Raw genomic sequence first — 21,236 nt, 5'->3', positions numbered from 1 at the left:
AAGTGAAGATTAGTTGTTTGGTGGGAGTTATGGGTACCTATTAACTATAACCTGCTGCTTAAATTATCTAGGATTTTCGTTTTTTGATTTTTTATTAAGCTTTTTGTTGGAATTTGAGGAAGCTTGCAATAAAATTTATCTCTGAGGTATTTGTCGAGTCAACTTCCAAAAAATGGTGGAGTGGGTATTTTTTTTCTCATATTGGTCTACATTGAGTTAAGTATTACTTACAAGAGAGAACAAAAGAAAATCAAACAATTAAAAAGAAAGATGAATTTAGGTTTACAAAAATTACATTGTTCTGATAAAAAGGGACTAGATAAAATTCAAGACTCAATTTCAAAACAACGCAACCTCGAAAACCTAACGACGTGCAATGAAAATTAGTACTAATTGAGCAGCGACACAAGTTCGAAAAAACACAAAACAAAAGGACGCAGAGCGAGGTATTGATAATATTATTATGAAATGCATACAGAGATGATGCTTCCACAAAAAAAAAGGTTGAAACAGTCAATCTAGTCAAATTTTCTAATTAAACTTAAAGAAAATAGTGACTGATTTAAACCCGTTAAAAATAAAAGTTTGAATTCTCAGTTAAGCCACGGATGATTTTCTTCTTCTTTTTTTAGTCAATAACAAAACAAAAACAAATATTATTCGAAAAATTGAAATCGATCCCACATCGATCGGGTATGACCCTTGCGTTAAAAAATGAAGGGTAGTAATGTTCTCTTGGATACATCAGCCTACTTTACGCCGAAGCTCTTGAAAATTCACTCTGAATTCCTATAGGTTTTAGAGTATTGGTATTAGTGTAAGCCATAACATCACCTAAGACATACTGCTAACTTTTAAGTAAGGTTGAATCCGGTCTGAATGAGTGTCTCCAACAAGCATATCCACTTTTTTGGTTTCTTTTTTAGGAGTTTTTTTTTTTTCTCTTTGTACTTCCTTTTCATGACGACCCACATCTATCAACATAAATGGGAAACGATCTCCCTGATTGGGCTATTCTATCATGACCATCCGTTCATTTTCTTAAAATAAATGTTCCGTGTTCCTGAATAAATGTTCCGTAATCCTGATGGTTAAACTGGGCAAAGAACCAGCAGCACATTGCCTGTTCCTGGAAATGGGAAAAAGAAGTGAACGTGCGACTGCTGATAATGTATGTTTTTTTTTATTCTAACTATGACTTAAAAAATCAATAAAAGAACTAATTTTTAACTAAGAACAAAAATTAAAAGAACTAAATAATTGTTTTTAAGCTTATTTGCGCGCTTGGTCATGCTTTGTTAGTTGAATAACGGCGTTAGTTTGTCCTTGGCTTTTGATTTCTTTAATTTTTACGGATTTCTGCAGATGTTGAAAAATTATTTATTACTGTAGGAATAAATTAAGATAATTATGAATAATTTTAATCTGTTGCAAAGTTTATGCTGGTTGGAAGGAAAATAAATCATGCGTCCTACAGTAAAGAGGGTCTCAGTTTTGGCAAAAATGTTAAAACTTATATACCTCGTTTCCTGACATGTTCAAATGATCACTTCATATCTGAAATCTCTACAAATAATATGCAGCGCATGACCATGTACGGTTTCTAGCATGGTCTCTTCCAGGCCTTTACTTATTCCTACAAATAAAAGGAATAAGAATTAAAATAAAAATTATGTTAATGGATGGTAGTAAACCAAACAAAACGTGTAGGCCTTATATGGGGTCCACACAATGATTGGATGATGTCCATTACGTTTTCTTTAATAAAATAGATATTTATGCGTTATGTTTATGGGTGCTGTTTTATGAGTTATCTTTATCAATTCTATGGGTCATGTTTTGTGATTGGTTTTTTGAGTTATGTGCAAAAAAAACAACAACTATGACCTGCTTATTTTCATTAGAAGTGTAATTTTTATATATTTTCATTTTTCTTTTCATATTCGTCTGTGTATGTACAAAGGGCATAAATAAATTATTATTGTTATCATTTTTATTATTATTATTATTATTATTAATATCATTATTATTATTATTATTATTATTATTACTATTATAAAGCATGAGATTTAAGACGAAAGGCTTAGGCGAAAACACAAAACGACAACGCTTAGATCTCATGCGCAGTCTGAGGCATGGTCTCTTGAAGCCCATTACTTTTCCATTCATATTATAAGGTATCAAACATTTTGTGGTAACGAACAGTAAGCAAGGAGCGAAGCGGCTCAATAGTAACTGAAACTATAAAAAAATGGAATTTTACTAACAATAGATACATCAAAAGAATTGGCTAATTATGCTGATTCCAAATATATAAGGTTCATTCACGGTCAATATTCTTTTTTTAGCAGTTGAAATGTCATATACTTCTAGAGTCTACCATTTGAAGATTACCTTAGCACCCCCCCACCAGCCCAAAACTTTGGCTTGTCCTTTCTTGTTTCCTGATACTGCTTTTCTACTTATTTTAGATCCTTCCCAAGGTGGCGAACTTCACCTGCCAGTCTTATTTCCGCAGCTCTGCCGCATCGCTATTTCGGCCGTCTGTTTCAGATTAGAAGAACCTGTCTCAAATCTGAAACCATCTGTGTCAAATTTGTACCAACTATTACTACTTCTACAGCAAAAAACTTGCTGCAGCACTAAGCCGCCTGAGGCAAACACAGATACTCATGCCCCCCCCCTTTATCTCAATCTACTCAAAGCTTCCCTATTTACATTTCCCTCGACAATCAGTGTTTTTCATTGGCTGTCGGTGATGCTTTGACTAAAGGCATAAAGTACCAATTTCCCTTTCATTAAGGATTAGTTGAAAAATGATGTCGGGCCATCACTTTAATCCAATCAAAAAGCATTCCACGCTACTTTTCCTTTCAGGTTCTTTAAATAGATCAAGTAAAAAGACATCTAAGAGATACATTAGAAAAGTATAGTTTCGTCATATGCTTATAATACTATCGTTGCAGGTTTTGGTACATGTTTCAACTGCCTACGTAAATTCTACACGATCGGAATTGAACGAAACAATTTATAGGCCCCTATGTGATGTTGATAAATTAATATCCACGTTAGATTGGCTTGATGATCAGACCTCTAATGCTGTTACAAAAAGGTTGGTTTTACTTTTAACCTTCGATTCAAATTTTTTTTAAGCCTAACCTGGTCACTTGGAATTCCCATCTGTCAAAACTGTCGCAGTCGCGATTCGATTTTTTTTTTTAATCGAGACTAGTAGCGAAAACCGTTTTTACATAATCTGCCAATAAATTACCCGTTGTACTATGAGTGAATGGAATCGTAAAAGCCCATTCACAGTGAGATTTTACTAATACCGAGAATCAGCTAGCGCTCATTTGATCCGATCAGATGTTTCGTAGTATTAATTAAAAAAAAAAGCTTTTCCGAGGGAAGTAAAGAGCGAAGTTGAAACTTAAAACGAACAAAAATTATTACTTCACAGCCTATATAACACATAAAAAAACTAGTGCAAACAAATCAACGGGTGATATTTCGCTATGTTTGTAGGATTACAGAAAACTAGCGCTTTACTGAAAACACAAAAGCCAAGTATAAAAAACAAGAATTTTGATTTAGGAGTCAAAAGTAAATACGTAGCCTCGCAACAACAGACTAATCTATAACGTTTTTTCATAGTCTTACGGGTGCTGTGATATCAGTAACTTTCAGTATGTAATTAAAATTGTCTTAAAAACTTTGGCATAAAAATAATAAGTTTAAAATCATTAAACAGCATAAAAAATAATAAGTTTAAAATCATTAAACAGCATAAAAAATAATGGATTGATTTATCAGGTAACATCTTGGTCTCACCTAGTATCGTTCAAAATGAACAACATATCAACTATAATATGGAATCTGGAAATCCAGCTATTTCTCTATAAAACGGAAAATTTCAAGTTGTGATACAAATTTTAAAGCGAGTCTTTAGTCTTAATATTCTAATAATATTCCTTCACTTCGAACTTGTCTTGAAAATAATCATGAAAGGTCCATTTCAGATCCAAAATGACAGTCAATTATTGAAGTGATGCCAAATTAAAAGAAAAAAAATAAGATAAAGCAACAATCTACAAATGCTTTACTTTTATACTGTTAAATGGTTTACTTTTGTTGTACCGAAACTCCTATATTGTTTTATGTTTTCAGCAAAGCGCTAGTTTTCTGTAATCCTACAAACATAGGGAAATATCACCGGTTGATTTATTTGTACTAGTTTTATTGATATATGTTCGATTGGCTGTGAAGTAACAATTTTTGTTCGTTTCAAGTTTCAGCTTCGCTCTTTACTTTCCTAGGGAAAACTTTGTTTTTAAATTAATCTTTGCTCGGTTTTAAATAAAATTTTGTTTCGAAACAGCACTGCCATGATCTTTTTTAGATTAAGGGAAAATTTCTCTTCGTTTTAAGGTTTAATGTTGCTCCTTAGTTTCAGTTCAAATTTTTTTTTAGGTAATCTTTCTTTTAATATACAACTTTGAGCAGTTCTAGAACCACATGCCAACACTCCTCCAACCACTAAGTGGCAAGGGCTTGGGGTTAGGGGTGTAATATCCTATGGGATAAAGGGAGCAACTGCCTCTCAGAATAAATTTTTCCCCAGAATCCATTTCTCCCCCCCCCCAGCTGAAATTTAGTTTCTCCAAAAGTATCGTCAAAACTAAGATAAGCCTGCGTGATTCAAGTATCCACTAAAACAGGTCAATTTTCTTTAGCATATCTTCACCTTTTTTATTACTATATAGTAAACCTTTCCACTCCCCTCTCTCCACTGAGGATTTTGACGAAATTACGCTTGTTATTTTTAGTTTTATATCACACTCACGGATGGTACACTTGATAAAAATCACGTAGATATGAGCAATAGCTTTCAAATAAGCTATTAAACGTCGTTTAAAAAGATTCTGGTAGCCCAGTAGCCTCAGCTTTTCCACTTGTGACAAAGTACCAAAAGTGCCTTTTTTGTGTCATTTGGAACTTGCTGACGGGGGAATTTTTAGGATGGATGTACATAAGAGCAGTATCTTTTATATGAGCTGCTAAAAATCTGTCAAAGGTACAGGAGATACCAATACACCCAATAAGAATACGCCCATACCGATACTCGTGATATCGATTTGTCCGATACCACTACAGCGTAGAGCCCTTTCCCCAGGGACTATGGACGAAAGTAAAACAGTTCAAAATAGGGATGAAACCTTTTTGTTGACAGTGAATAGATATAAAATTATTTAACTGGATATTTCGAACACATATACAGTGTTCATCATCAGCAGAACACTGTATATGTGTACAGTGTTCATCCCTATTTTGAACTGTTTTCGTCATGGAAAGGCACTTTCGGTACTTTCGTCATGGAAAGGCAGTGTGGTCTTCGAAGTTATCTAGGGACTATGGAAGCTCATATCATCACTAAAGACATGGATACCGGACCTTTGAACTATTTTGAACAAAATGGCTATCTCTAAATTTTGGATGGATGACTTTGGAGGGAAGGGGTCTTTGGGAAGAGGGCTAGTTGCCCTGCAATATATTTGGTCATTTAAAAAGCGCACTAGAAACTTTAGTTTTCGTTCGAATGAGCTATTGCACATCTTTCTGTGATGCTCCGGTCACCCCCTAGTCCTGATGATAATAATAAGAGACAGACCAATGCTACCCATACAGAAAAGTGATTTTCCTTGTTGCTCTAGGTGGGGGCTGTAATTTCCATTTACCATTTACCACAGTTAATTTTCCATCAAGCTGATTCTAATGGTACATTTTTCATTTTGATCTGACGCCATGTTCGAGGATCTCAGACTTTTTCTTTCAAAATCACTATAAATTTTTTCCGTAAGAAACTTTTCTTTTTAAGACGAACCAAAATAATAGTTAGCATTCCTGAGTCAGTATCAGATGGGAGTATCATTTTTTTTTCACTAGTCAGTTTTTTTTCAAAAAACATTTTTTTAACTTTTGGTTACTATGGGCTGTGGTTCGCTTCCGATACATGCGATACCGATACCCACGATATTACGCACAGCCCATATTTAATGGACCTTTGAACTATGTTAAACAAAATGGCTATCTCGAAATTTTTATAAGACGACTTTGGGGGCGGAGGCCTTTAGGGAAGGAGGGGTAGTTGCCCTCCAATATTTTCGGTCACTTAAAAAAGGTACTACCAAAATTTAATTTCCGTTCAAATGAACCATTAAACATCTCTACGATGTTCTGGTCATTCGCTAGCCCTTGTAAAAAAAAAGTGAGACATATCAGTGCTACCTATGCAAAAAGAGATTTTCTTTGTTGTCAGGGTGAGAGACTGTAATTTTCCTATCAAGGTTTTCGACCATGCTGATTCCAATGGTAAAACTTTCATTTTAATCTGATGCCACTTATAAGGGATTTCAGGCTTTTTTGAAATTATAATTTTTTTCGTAATAAACTTTTACTTAAAAGACGAACCTAAGTAATAGGTACCATTCGTGAATCAGTGTCAGACGGCAATTTTTTTCCACAGGGAAGTTTTCCTCTAAACGTATTTGCGATTCCTTTACACCCAGTACCACGTACAGGCCTTCCTCGGGGACTTTGGAGGGTCGTGTTATCATCAAAACCATGTTGATTGGACCTTTGAACTACGTTTAACAAAATGGCTATCTCTAAATTTTTATAGGATGACTTTGGGGGAATGGGGACCTTTAGGGAAGGGGGGTGGTTGCCCTCCAATATTTTCGGTCGCTTACAAAAAGGTACTAGCAAAATCTATTTTCCGATCAAATGAACAATTAATCTTTAAAAAAATTTAGAACAAAACAATGGGAGACAGATCAGATTTTCGTTTTTAGGCAAGTTTAGGTGATTTCTTAAGTAATATTCCAAGTATTTTCTTAATATTCTGGCTCAGAGACTGGATAGAACTGAAAACTAATATTGCAAAATATTACGAAAATCCAAATAAAGTACTGTATATTCTTATGGTATATTTAATCCAGACTAAATAGCTTTAACTAATGTCTTTCAGTAAATTAAGACCTGTTTCTGTGGTACTGATTAAATAAGAAGTAAATTAAACCAGTAGAAGAAAACATCTGTTCATTATTATTTTTTCAGTTCTTCAGCTAACAAAGGAGTAGAAAAATAAAACTTATAAATCATGAGGATAGTTATTAATGGCAGTCTTTACGGGTAACTAAAGGGGATTTTCCAATTATTAATGGTGGTCAATGTAATTCATAAGGTTGGTGCAGAATAAGATCTTTTGAATTATTTTTAACTGGGAATGTCTTACAGTTCTATGGTTATTCTCTTAAAACAAAATTTAGTATTTAGAAAAAAAAAGAAAAAAAAAAGGAAAAAAAGAAGTGTCAGAAATCGGAACCTAACAGAGCAAGAATGTCTTCAAAATATCAAACAAAAACAAATAAATTTCAAAGTAATTCATTTAAAGAGTTTCCATTTTCAGTATTCTACATGGAAGTCCAAACACTTACACATTTTCAAAGTCATTGGGGGAAACAGTTTTAAATAATGAAGCAGGAGAAGTGGATTTCAAAATTGTCATAATTAGACCTTCCATCGGTAAGTAGATACGTCTGTTTGAAATAATTAATAATAAAATAATTAATTAATTATTATTAGAAATTATTTAATTAAAAACTACATTTTTATTATTAAAAAATATTCATTATTAGAAATACTTATATTTAATTTTTTTTATTTATATTTAATTAGTAAGTATTTAATATTATAGATGTTTATTATTATTAAAAAAATGTTATCAAAAGTTTATAATGAATTATTTGATATAGTTGATGAAATTGACAAATGGTAAACGATAATTTTGGCTGAACTTCCGAATTAGAGTCACTTTGCCTTTTAGAGGTTAATAATAGTCTCATATTTTTGTCGAACACAAGCCAGCTGAATTTAGAACACACAAAGGAAGTTAAAGATGATTTTATTTGATTATTGCGGCTGCTTTCATGAACAATTTAATTTATTTTCCATATTAAATTCACAGTAAGTCGGTAACGCTGAATGTGTATACCCTTCATTGGCAGGCAAATATTGTTTAATTTATGTGGTTTTACAAAACCCATTTATTTTTGTGTATTCACTAACCAAATTCTGACAAATAAATAAACTTTATCCAAAGACATTATTTGGAGCTTACTTTATTGGAACTAAGAGCCATTAATTTTATTTAGATGTAGGGGAGAGTACTGGAGAAACCTCAATTATACCCATTTCAGGATACTTTCCCCCTTTTTCACAAATTCTTATGAATTAGTCTACTCTCAAAACGGATCCACGACCCCCTTCTCCAGATGACATCTCTGTTATTACAAAAACTATTTTTTATCAGATACTGATATACAGCAAGCTTGCCAAAGATTGTCGTTTTTAGCCAGCCGTCTAGAGCACATCATAGCGCAGATCGTTCTTGTGTGGGACGGGAGGATCTCATAAAGAAAGATTTAAAGGAAATGGGAACTTCCTGGGAGGGTGTAAAGAGAGGCTTTGAATAGACTAGAATGGAAGAGCAGCGTGTGTAGCTGTGTAGCAGTAGTAATAGTAGTAGTTTTTCTAATACGCTGCACACACCACGTGAATCGACTATATCAGGTCAGTCGTAAAGTTAAAATACCATGGACGGTTGTTAAACCTGATCGCTTGAATTGTGGAAAACGACACAGCCATGAATATTATCAGGAATAGAATCAGCAAAATTTGGGAACTCAATTTTGGATGAAAAAGACCTGTGTAATTAAGCCGTTTTTGGTAGAACCGGGTACAAAATTAAAAAAAATAAACGTGGATGAAAAATGAGTAAAAAAAAAAAAAAAAAATAAATAAATGTGACCAAAGAGCTTAAAGAGGTTTAGTTTTCCTTTGGAGATATAGTTGTATAGATATAGATATACTCATATAGATATAGATAGACATAAATATGGAAATAGTTGTCTTGATATATATATATATATATATATATATACTAGCTGTTGGGGTGGCGCTTCGCGCCACCCCAACACCTAGTTGGTGGGGGCGCTTCGCGCCCCCCCCAAGCCCCCCCGCGCGCGTAAGTCGTTACGCGCCATAATAGTTACGCGCCATTGTAGTTGTGTCCCTATGTCCCACCTGTGAATATAGATAGATATATATATATATGGTTTTAACTACGTAAAACTTGCGAATATACAACATTCTTTGCTGTCCCATTGTCTTTGCATATAAATAGATTGTCAGGTTTACCGACTCTTGAACATGCAACATATAATGGTCCATGGGAAAACAATCTGTATTCAGATCTATACCTCATGATTCTAATGATTGCCCTTGAGCTTTGTTGATGGTGATTGCTAATCGACCATTCCCTGTCCCGGTGTCCCGGTCGTCATTTACATCCCCCTGTTTCCTCCGGTGTCCCCGTTGTAGTTGTGTCCCTGTGTCCCGGTCGTCATTTATATTCCCTCTGTCCCGGTCGTCATTTGTATCCCGGTGTACCGGTCTGTATATACATTCGTTTTTTAGTTTTGTTTTTCTCCTTTATTTTTTTCCTTTTTTTTTCTTTTTTAGTTTATTTAGATTTTTAGATTTTTTAGTTTTTTTATTAGTTTTTAGTTTTTTTTTCTTTTTAGTTTTTTTGTAGTTTTTACCTTCTTTTTAGTTTTGTTAATTTTTTTTTTTACTTATGTCCTGGTCGTCATTTATACTCCCTATGTCCCGGTGCTTTGTTGATTGCTAATCGAACATTCCTTTTGTCCTGGTCGCTTTCTCTTTGAGTGTCGTCATTTATTTTTTTCTTTTTTAGTTCTTTTAGTTTTTACCTTTTTTAGTTTTTTTTAGTTTTTTAGATGAAAATTTTTTTTAGTTTTTTCCTTTTTTTCTTTTTAGTTTTTTATTGGTTTTTACCTTTATGTTAGCTTATTTTTCAGTTTTTTCCTTTTTTTATTAGTTTTTAGTTTTTTTGTAGTTTTTGCCTTTTTTTAGTTTTTCAGTTTTTTTTTAGTTTTTTATTGGTTTTTACCTTTATTTTAGCTTATTTTTCAGTTTTTTCCTTTTTTTTATTTTTTTTTAGTTTTTAGTTTTTTTAGTTTTTTACCTTTTTTTAGTTTTTTTAGTTTTTTTAGTTTTTTAGCTTTTTTATTTTTTTTATTAGTTTTTAGTTTTTTTTGTAGTTTTTGCCTTTTTTTTAGTTTTTTTAGTTTTTTAGCTTTTTTATTAGTTTTTAGTTTTTTTTGTAGTTTTTGCCTTTTTTTAGTTTGACAACTTATTTTTATATATATAGATATTTTTTTTTTTACTTATGTCCTGGTCGTCATTTATACTCCCTGTGTCCCGGTGCTTTGTTGATTGCTAATCGAACATTCCTTTTGTCCTGGTCGCTTTCTCTTTGAGTGTCGTCATTTATTAGTTTTTTCCTTTTTTTCTTTTTAGTTTTTTATTGGTTTTTACCTTTATTTTAGCTTATTTTTCAGTTTTTTCCTTTTTTTTAGTTTTTTTTTTATTTTTTATTTTTTTTTAGTTTTTTACCTTTTTTTAGTTTTTTTTAGTTTTTTTAGTTTTTTAGCTTTTTTACTTTTTTTATTAGTTTTTAGTTTTTTTTTGTAGTTTTTGCCTTTTTTTAGTTTTTTCAGTTTTTTTTTTAGTTTTTTATTGGTTTTTACCTTTATAGTTTTTTTAGTTTTTTAGCTTTTTTATTTTTTTTATTAGTTTTTAGTTTTTTTTGTAGTTTTTGCCTTTTTTTAGTTTTTTCAGTTTTGACGTCACCTAATCCAGTTTTTTCAGGTGACGTCACCTGACACATCCATCCATCCATCCACAGACAGACAACTTATTTTTATATATATAGATATATATATATATATATATATATATATATATATATATATATATATATATATATATATATATATATATATATGAATATAGATATAGCCCTACAGATATAAATATAAATATAGATATAGTGGTATAGATATAGAAATAAATATAGAAATAGTTGCATAGATATAGATTTTTAGAGTTCAGAGTCTTATTCACCAATAACTACAGATTGGAAATACAATACGCTTATTCCCCATAGAAAGGCTCCATGGCCAGGGATACAAGGGGGATTCAATAAGAAAATACAATATAATCAACGACAAAAAAGAGAACAATACACAAATAACATATAAGATTACAAAGAGAGCAAACCTGAGACCTGAGAGTCAAAACGTAGAGAAGACAACCATACACCATGAAACAAAACACTCAGGGAACGTACAACTCCTCAGAGGAAAAGGAAAAAAAATGATATTCTCTTTTATTCTTAACTAAATGGTCCTTAAGAATCCTTTCAAAAGTCTCAAATGAGTGACATCTCTGTACTGAAGAAGGTAGTGAATTCCAGACATGTTGACAAGCAATGAGGAAATTGAAATCAGATATTATATGAAGAGTGAGGGCTATATGGAGCTGAATCAGGAATAAACACAGGAGTTTTCTGAAGAGATTTTGAAAGATTGCCGTGAAGCTGATCGACAAAAGAAGCACAAAAACAATGCAAATAGACTGTAGATTCAAGAGCGGTTTTGGTAAGGCACGGTTGGTGTCCATAACTAGACGCCGTGCTTTATTATGCATGACAGAAAGTGACGGACCACGGTTCAGAAGGAAAAGTAGACATCCATATAATGGGGCCATACGAAACATATCACTAGACAAGGTAGAAAAGACCTTCAGAATAGATCCAGGAAATGTAAGTCCGAGCATCCGAATGATACCCAACCTCCGTGAAACCTTAACTCTAATCATGGCTATATGGTTTCTAAATGAAAGGTTCTCATCTAGCAGGATACCAAGAAACCGGATCACCCGATTCCTTGGTCTACACAAGGAGCCTTGTGACACCTGAAGGTGTAAATGCTGAAGGAAAGCTATACCAATTCAAGAAAAATAAGAAAATGGGACTTGCAAACATTCAATGTCCATTAATTCGCATCAAACCATGAAATAACTCTTGAATATTGCTACAAGATTAGACTTGATATCACATTCCGTCATCCCAAGGGTCCCAAGAGTGGTATCATCTACAAAAGCAGCAAAATAATCCTCATTAGAAGTAGTATTGGAACACGAACGAACGATCAGAATGACACAGCAGGCCCGGTGTTTTTCACTGCCGAAATCAAATCATTAACATAAATTAGAAATAAAACAGTGCCAAGAACAGATCCCTATGGAACACCATAATCTAATTCAGAAGGGCTCCGGAAAAACGGATCAATTGAAAATAAGCCGATCAGAATGATATGATTAAGAACAAGAGAATGCATTTCATCAAATACCAATTTGCGATAGTTTTCCAAAGAAGATTTCGATGCTTCAAAGAGTCAACAGCTTTATGAACATCCAAAAATAAACCTGCCAGGATATGACTAGAATCTACTGCCGAATGAACGAAATTCAAGAGAATTGCGCAAGCATGGTCTGTAGGGTGATTTGCTCGGAATCCAAACTGGAAATCATGCAAAAAAAATTTTGCATCGAGAAAACTAAGAACCCTCGACAGCATACCCTTCTCAAATATTTTGCTGAAAACAGACAGGAGAGAAATTGGCCTCTAATTAGCAGGATCACTCAGAGCTCGCTTGAGAGATTCAGGGAAAATTCCAATCTCGAAAGACAGATTGACAAGATTGGCCAATGGTGACAGAATAGCTGGCAGGATGGCATGGATAATTCTTGTTGGAATTCTGTCTGCCCCTGAAGACGATGATCCTTGAAGAGTATTCTCGGTACGAGCTACCTCAAATTCTGATACAGAGTTCAAGACCGTTGACTTTAAGCATGAGGGTATAAGATAGACTCTGAAGTCGCAACAAGAAGTTGCATAGATTGCAGAGGAAGCAGTTGTTTTTCCTATTTTAGCAAAATAAAAGGTAACTTCTAGCTCAACATCTTCCTCTGCTTTAAGGGTTTTGCCATCAACTATCAGCATTGTTGGAACTGAAGGAACAGGGTGAGTATGTCTACGAATCGAATTAATTGAATACCATTTTTTCCTAACATCCTTTCTACATTCAGAAAATTTCCTATGATAATACTGTGACTTAGCCTACCGACGCAAACTTCCAGGATAACTTCTATAATTAAATTATAAAAGAAATCAAAAGATCAGTTAAAGTCCGATTCAGAAACCAATAAGACATCTACAGACGAAAAAATATTATCAAGAAGAGACGCCTCCCTGTCAGTGACTCAGTTTGGTATACAAACTGACGGTAGAGCTCCCAAAGAGAGCATCATCGACAAACAATCTATAGCAGAGGCAAAGTTTTGATCCAGCAGGTTGAGGTTGAAATCGCCCATAAGAATTAGTTCAGAGGGATACTTTTGGACTGAGTTTAAAACTTTTTCCAGAATTTCTATAAACGAAGAAAATGATATACTAGGGGACCTGTAAACCAAACCCACAGATAAATCCTTACACCCTGACTAAATTTCAATAAAAAGGGACTTAAAGATTCCTTCCTCATTTCTGCTCAAGTCACTTCGGATATTGTATGCAAGACAATTAGCAATACAAAGGGCAAGGCCACCTCTCGCCATCTGTTTCCTGTTCAGCCTCTCCATCCTATATCCTAGAATATCCAAAAGTATATCCTTGTTTGAATCCAGGAAAATTTCACATAATCCAATAATATCAGTAGTTCCACAAAGAACTATCCGTTTCAGCTCATCAAAGGAATAGCAAAGTCCCTGAATGTTAAGGTGAAGCACAGAGAAAATACGATCTCGTTTAGAGGAGGCAGAACCATTTAATTGCGAGACATACTTACTTTTAATGGTCGAATTAGGATCATTATTCTTCTGATTTTCACTTCCAACTGAATTTTTAATAATACTCTTAATATCTGAAGGATTATTTTTTAACTCAACAAAATGGTCACCCAAAGAGTTGATTTTACCCTGGTCACCAAAAAAGGTAATCAATTTACTTACGGTGGTTGACAGATCCGCTCCGCCACCAAACTCACCAGACCAAAGGTTGTCAACGTCACAACAGAGCTACAAATACAACGCAGAACTGATTCTTGTGCACACGCAAAACTAAAAAAACTGGAGCAATTGAATCTGAAATAAGGAATAGTGGAGAATAAAAAAAAATAGGATCCGCTCCGTTACCAAACTCACCAGACCAAAGGTTGTCAACGTCACAACAGAGCTACAAATACAACGCAGAACTGATTCTTGTGCACACGCAAAACTAAAAAAACTGGAGCAATTGAATCTGAAATAAGGAATAGTGGAGAATAAAAAAAATAGGATCCGCTCCGTTACCAAACTCACCAGACCAAAGGTTGTCAACGTCACAACAGAGCTACAAATACAACGCAGAACTGATTTTTGTGCACACACGAAACTAAAAAAAAGCTGGAACAACTGAATCTGAAATAAGGAATAGTGGAGAATTAAAAAAAAATTGGAAAAAGAGTAAACAGTAATACAATAGAGCTAAGTATAAGTGAGAATAAATAATGAAAGATAAGGAAAAAGGAACATACAAAAATAAGAAAAAGGGATCGTTGATGGATTTATTTGAAGATGCAGATTTATAGACACATGCAGGAGCATGTGTCTATATTGATCTTAGCATGTATGATAATAGCATGTAATAGCCACATACAGGAGCATGTATCTATCACATGCTATTTTTACATGCATTTAATATAATCATATTCTAATAAATATAACAATAAATATACCAAAAGGCTAGTAAAATAAAAGAAAGGAACCAGATGAGATAATCGGGTTAGATGAATTAGCAGAGATCTTATAAGGATCAAAACAAGTATCCTGTACACGCGTCCGCGTTCGCATTTTAATTTTTCTTCACAAATGAAATAGCACTGAAATAGCACATGAATAGCACGATAGCACTCCACAAATGAAATTTGTGACCATTGCCAAAGTTTCCAGTCAACGCAAATAAAAAAATACTCCCCATATAAAAAAGAGTCTAATTCAGTCAGCAAACAGGACAACGTTAGCATATAATATAATACAGGGGTGAACAGTGAAGGTCTTATTCAGTGAAGGTCTAATAAATGCTAATCAAGTCCTGACAGGAATATTTAGGTCATTCACCCAAATTTTGTGGTAATAAGGTTATGCTGATGAGGCATTCATGGGAGTAATCAGAGTCTCGGGTATAAATTCCACCCCTGTTTGTTGTCAGTACATGTTTGTCAGTAAATTTATGTTGCAAAATTTGGTTTTTAAGTGAATTATTTAAAAATTCGTGCAATTTCAGTTATCTTTGTTAAAATACTGCCACTGCTTCTGTCATCCTCAAACCTGCGCCTCAAGTGCAATTATTTATTTATTTTATTATATTTTATGCGATAACCTTTTTAAATGCTGGTCTGATAAATGATTTTATTATTTTACGAAAATCTTTTTGGTAAAAAGATAAAATTTAGTAGAGAGAATTACAGGAATCACAGTATTCGTAGTTTAATACGAAGAACCGTCCTAACCGGGGTCGATCAAGCTCTAAACTGGTACCTAGAGAAATTGGCAAAGGTAAACAGGAAGGATGTACGAAAGCTCAGGATGGCTGATCCCAGCCCCTCATCATAATTTTTGGACGAAGGGCCATGAAACTGAGATCAGTTACGCCGTTTGGGACGGTTAAGTCCAATGCCGTATTCTTTACCTTTACCTTTCCAAAATTTGGTAGGGATTATAGAATCATTAAAAAGGGCATTAGCCTATGTCATTGCTATGGGCTTTGCAACAAATGATGAATTATCTAACACCAATGAGTGACTATTATGCGTCGATTAAATGTCTGATTTTCAAGGTAAAACTGAAACCGGAATATGCCTGGGTCGGATTTTAAAGGCTCGAATAGGTTATTTTTCCAAAGGTTACGACCTGCTTAAACAAGTTCTTTTTGCGCTATACTTTACTCTTGTGTAGTTTGAGGGGGTTGTAGCCTATAGTTTTATGACATAACTCACTAGCTTAACAAGATGACCGCCAAGGCACTTTAATGTTACTGACGCCTTAAAAATATAGGAAAAAAATAAGATGCAAATATATTATAAAATAGTTTATTCAATATTATTAGAACATACTATTAATATTTTATAAAGTTTATAAAATATATCATAAAAAGTAAATTATAAATAAAATGATTTTAAAGAATATATGTATACTATAGAATATATTATAGAATAATGATAAAAGAATACATTATAAAAAAGAACCGACAAAATTAAATTAAGGAATTTTATGTACTGATGTCTTAAAAATAAAATAAGAAAAAAAAGTAAATAACATTTTTATGTCATTTTAAGAAACATTTTGTAAACTATTCAAAATATTTGTAAAATAATATATTATAAACGAAAATAAAGATTGTACAATAATGATATAAATTTAGGTTTTCTATTGTTAGTAAGTTTCGTTGGGCCAATAGTTTATTGAGGATGTCCGATTAGTCTTGACTACTGGGTAAACCTTATCTGAATCAATCTTTAGGTCACACAGGAGACCGAAGGAAATGTCGTGGTGTAAATATTTTATTTTTCAGAATCTAGGAGAGGGGGTTATTTTTTTTTTCGATGACAATACCAAAAAGAGTGTTTTCCATGAAAACACGAATTAAAAGTATTTTTCAAAATCTATTGGGGTGAAATTTAAGGGGTTATTTTTTTCTAGCTTCCAAGATCTGTGATACAACACTCTTAAATCAAAAATTCTTTATACCACACGCTTCTGTGTGTGAGAAAAGAGGATATACCATAATTTGAAAAAAGATAGAAGCTTCTAAGGAATTTCTAACTAAGTAAAGTCCCAGTGGCTAAATCTTAAGGAATAATACTTCTGATTCTAAGTAATAAGTAATTCGTATATAATTCCTAAATGCCATGGTATTTCTTCTGTGAGATGAAGGGAAATGTCTGAAAAATAATAAACCTACGAATCACGCCAAATTAAGCAAACTGAAATCATACAAAATCATCCTTTGTGTTATAGAAACATAACGAAACTTGACCCTTCAATAAATAAATGAAAATCTTACATTTAAAAACAAAAGCAAATAAATTCTAAGGTAAAAATAAAATTTTTCACATAGTTCAAACACTAGAGAAAATGTTCTTGCAGAATTGGTCGAAAAGTCAAACTTTGTTGTAAAGAGCGGAGAGCGTCGGTGCCTCCTCCCACTCATACACGAAAAAAGATCTTCGTTTTGAGTTTTAAAGTTGCTGTTTAACCGAATAACATTGGAGCTGGTAACATTAGATAGTATGTTTAACTCAAAATATTAAAGATGATGCTGTAAATGTGTCTTAATTTTGAACGGTCAACCTATGTCAATCTAGTTTGTCCTACTTATTTATTAATTTACATGATCCTTTTTTATTGAGCTGTGGTTTTTGTTTTTAGGATCAGCGTTGACATTGATTACTCCTTGACGTTTGTAACATTGACAACTATGTTATGTTTTTCTCATGATTTAGCAGATTCATGGTGGTTAGAATTGCGGCCACAGTCAGGACTCTTTTGTCTTAAGAGTGGTCGTTAATGGTGGATTGTTTTTTTAATTTATATGTTTTGGATGAAAATAAAAAAAAGTCTAAAAAAATGCATTGTTTCAAGAAACAATTAAGATAAGAGAAAGGACTTAAACTAATTGATACTATTTGCATGGTATTAGGAGGGTGTGTTATAAATATATTTAATAAAAGAACACCCAAGGCATTTTCATTAAGCACAACCGATCTTTCTGCTACTTTGAGTAGCAGCAAAGTCCACTTTGAGTAGCAGCAAATGAGTGACAACTGTCACTCATTTGCAATTTCAAGTGTTTAACGTTCGAGTCGATAATAAACTAATCTAGATGGCTGTTCTATTTAGGCGAATAAAAAAGACGCTGTTTTTGGCTCTATGTTTTTGAAATGCTGCGAGAGCAATATAATTGTCTGAAATATGTTTGAATGTATGTTTAGTGATATGTATAAATATGTTTAATAAGAATATCACTGATCGTATTTGTTTCTACAACCACTATATGTTTAGTAGTAGTACTACTATATATGCGTAGTGATATGTAAATATGTTTAATAAAAATGTCACCGAACATATTTTCAGTTAGTACAACAGACATTTCTGCTATTCATCCTCAGGGTACTCACAGTGTCACCCATTTCTAATTTGAAGTGACTCGTGCTTGAGTCGATGATAATTCTATCTAGACGGGTTTTCTATTTAGCTCATAAGTAAAATGACTCTCTGCTTTTTGTGCCTTGTTTTGAAATGCTACGAGGATGAAATGCTACTCATTGGCCTTGAACACGACGAAATAGAATACCCCTCATATACTGAATCAAAAGTCAGCTGTTCCGCTAGCTAGGTCAAATTCAATGAGTGAGAACCAACCAGCAAGCAAAATCACCTTTGAAGGACGGGTACACGACATGCACCCACAGAACCCACCTCGTAAGAGATGGGTTGATAACTTTGAGACCTAAAACCTTTACTCCGTAAAGCACCAAATCGATTAGAAAATGGCCACCAGATACATCGAATTACCAGAAGAGAAACAGCCTAGTACAGCTGCAAAGACTGGGCGCATCAGTCAAGTAGGTCAAGGTATTGAATATGGTAATGCTGACGCCTTGAAAAGCTTGTATCTATCAGATGAAACAAATTACAGTAATATATTAGTATGTCTTCTTTCCGGTCATTGACCATGTAATATTGTCAAATATCATCTTTGGCAATTAAAGTGTTCAGTCAACTATAGCCCAGGGTAGGATACTGAATGCCACTGCAAAGGTCATTCACTTTCCCCCTTTTTTTTCAAGGAAGTAACCTCGGTTTTGCAACATAATATATATTTTTAATGGCAAATAATTTCAATGTTAAATACATATTTTAAAAGTAATTTTCACAGTCCACTATTTGCAATGTGTATTTTCTGAGTTGGCGTTACTTTAGAAGGTTTATATATGAGGAATGTATGCATAGCAATCGTAAAAAAAAAATATTTCGAAGCAAACTTTTAAGACTTATATTTTCTCTTTGGGTTTAAAAACGTTTTTGTTTAAAAGGCAATGGATATATATATTCTCGTGAAGCAAGAGGGATTTGAGAGTGACCTTTATCCTCTCTCTTCCCCTCAGCTTCCTTTTATATTTATCTATTGGCAGATGGAGAGCTATAAAATTTGGGAATAAAACTGCACATTTTGAGGCTGGCTTATGCCTAGAGAAACCATAAACCTGTACAAACTCCTTGGGTATTGTAACCTTTTTTGGTGGCTTGATAGTCCTGTTACCTACCTATTATTACCGATTTTTTAAATTGTTTAACATTTTTTTTTAAAGATACATGAACAGCTGGTTTCCCTTACTGCTAATAAAAAAAATATTCTTTGCATCTTGTTTACTTTAGTTCATTATCCTGATTTTAGATTCAGCATTACTTCTTTACCACTAAGGCTGAATTTTTCTATAGCCCGACCCACATTTAAACCTCTTCCTTTCGATTCCAAATCAGACAAACAGCTTAATAGTTTTGCCAATGTCTTTTAGAAGACTCAACTTGGAAACGAGATCTTCAACACTCGGACTTCGATACTCTTCGATACTTGGAAATGCTGGTACTTTTTTCCCCTATAATGTGACAAAAAATACTTTTGTTTCCTATAATGTTACATTTTCCTAAAATGTAACAGAATATCAGGATACATGTTACAAATCCGACCATAAGTACACAGAACGATTACATAGGAAATGTAAAAATTGAAACTAGTATTGTTGGGGTGGAAGAAACCTCTGGCAAGCTATTAAGGCTGATCACCGTAATTTTTATTCAATGCCATTCTTCCTGTGCCAAAAAATCTTGAATAGTAGCCGTGAATTAGGTTATTTTGAGGTGGATTTTTCTGATAATTTATGGCAAACAAACACAACTTGGAACAATAGGGAAATTTTTCCAAGACAGTGGAAATTTCCTATAGAAAAAATTTCCTATTATTTCCAAGTTGTGTCTGTTTAATATGGAAAGCAGTCTGATCTTCGTCGCTATTTAAATAATTTACAAATCAAAAAGAAAAACAAAATGTTGAATTCACTTTTTGTATATTTTCTTTTAATATTTTGTAAAATAGCAAGTATTTTTCTATTTGTGAAAGCTTGAATGAAAGCGTCGGTTTGTATTTCGCTGTCTTTATTGGTGTACCTACTACAGCATTTACATATTTCTATTTCATTTTGTTTCTATGCGTCTTAAAAGCAGAGGAAAGTTGGTACCAGCCAAAAAAAAAAATCGTTTTCCACTGCATAGCTCTGCTCTTTCTCATCATTTCTATTCTTTATATTTAGTTTTTGTTGTTCGTTCTATACATTATTTATATATTGTTTTTATGTTATCATTTAAATATATTATTACACGTTAGTTAATACGTTTATTCAATTAGTTCCTTAATTACTTTAGATCCTTTCTATATTACAGATCCATGAAAAGCTATGATTATAATAAATATATTTAATTATTGATTTATATCAAAGCTTCGTATATCGCAAATTTTTTTGAATACTTGTCAAAGTTTGCTGAACTAAAGGAATAAATTTTTTTGGATGGGATGTACCGCTGCTCCCAGGTATTTTGGAGACCACTTCTAGAGACTTGTATTGTTATGTTTATTGATTGTATTGTTTAGTGACTTGTCTGTTGAATTGACAGATGAATTTTTCAGCTGTTGTAATATTATCAACGTAATCAACGATTACAATTAACGTTCTTTTCTTTCAGTTACTGCTTCATGGAAAGAGCCAGTTCCAGGCTGGGTTGATACTATCAATGGTCCCACCGGTTTATTTGCCGGATCAGCGGCAGGAATATTTCGAACAATGTATTGCCACACGCAGATGACTGTCGATATGATACCTGGTGAATTTCCTGTTAACTTGATGGTCGCCTCTGCCTGGGATGCACTGAATCATAAGTAAAGTTCTGTTTTAAATGAATTATTTATTTTGTCTCCAAAAATAAGAAGAAGGGGGGATTATATTCTATTTTGATAATTTAATTAACAAAATCATTGGAACTCAATTTTTTCAGTATCTTTTCTTACTTTGGTTTAAAGCTCCGTATCCTGAAGGCTACCAATACCTGTGAGCATACGATTTTCCGTATTTTGTTTCGATTGAGATTATTGGAACTTG

At 33.2% G+C, this 21,236-nt stretch overlaps 1 protein-coding gene across 1 annotated transcript in view; it reads left to right on the top strand.

The window, feature by feature from the left end:
• Positions 1-21,236, top strand: part of LOC136036950 (putative fatty acyl-CoA reductase CG5065) — a 63,515-nt gene that overhangs the window by 29,194 nt on the left and 13,085 nt on the right. The window contains exons 3-5 of the mRNA XM_065719339.1: positions 2,967-3,112; positions 7,469-7,584; positions 20,824-21,016. Coding sequence (XP_065575411.1) covers positions 2,967-3,112; positions 7,469-7,584; positions 20,824-21,016 — 455 coding nt within the window. The remainder of the gene's footprint in view (positions 1-2,966; positions 3,113-7,468; positions 7,585-20,823; positions 21,017-21,236) is intronic.

Source organism: Artemia franciscana, chromosome 16 (assembly GCF_032884065.1).
Source record: "Artemia franciscana chromosome 16, ASM3288406v1, whole genome shotgun sequence".
Lineage (NCBI taxonomy): Eukaryota > Metazoa > Arthropoda > Branchiopoda > Anostraca > Artemiidae > Artemia > Artemia franciscana.
Note: the sequence above shows the minus strand (reverse complement) of the source record. Positions and strands in the feature narration are given on the sequence as shown.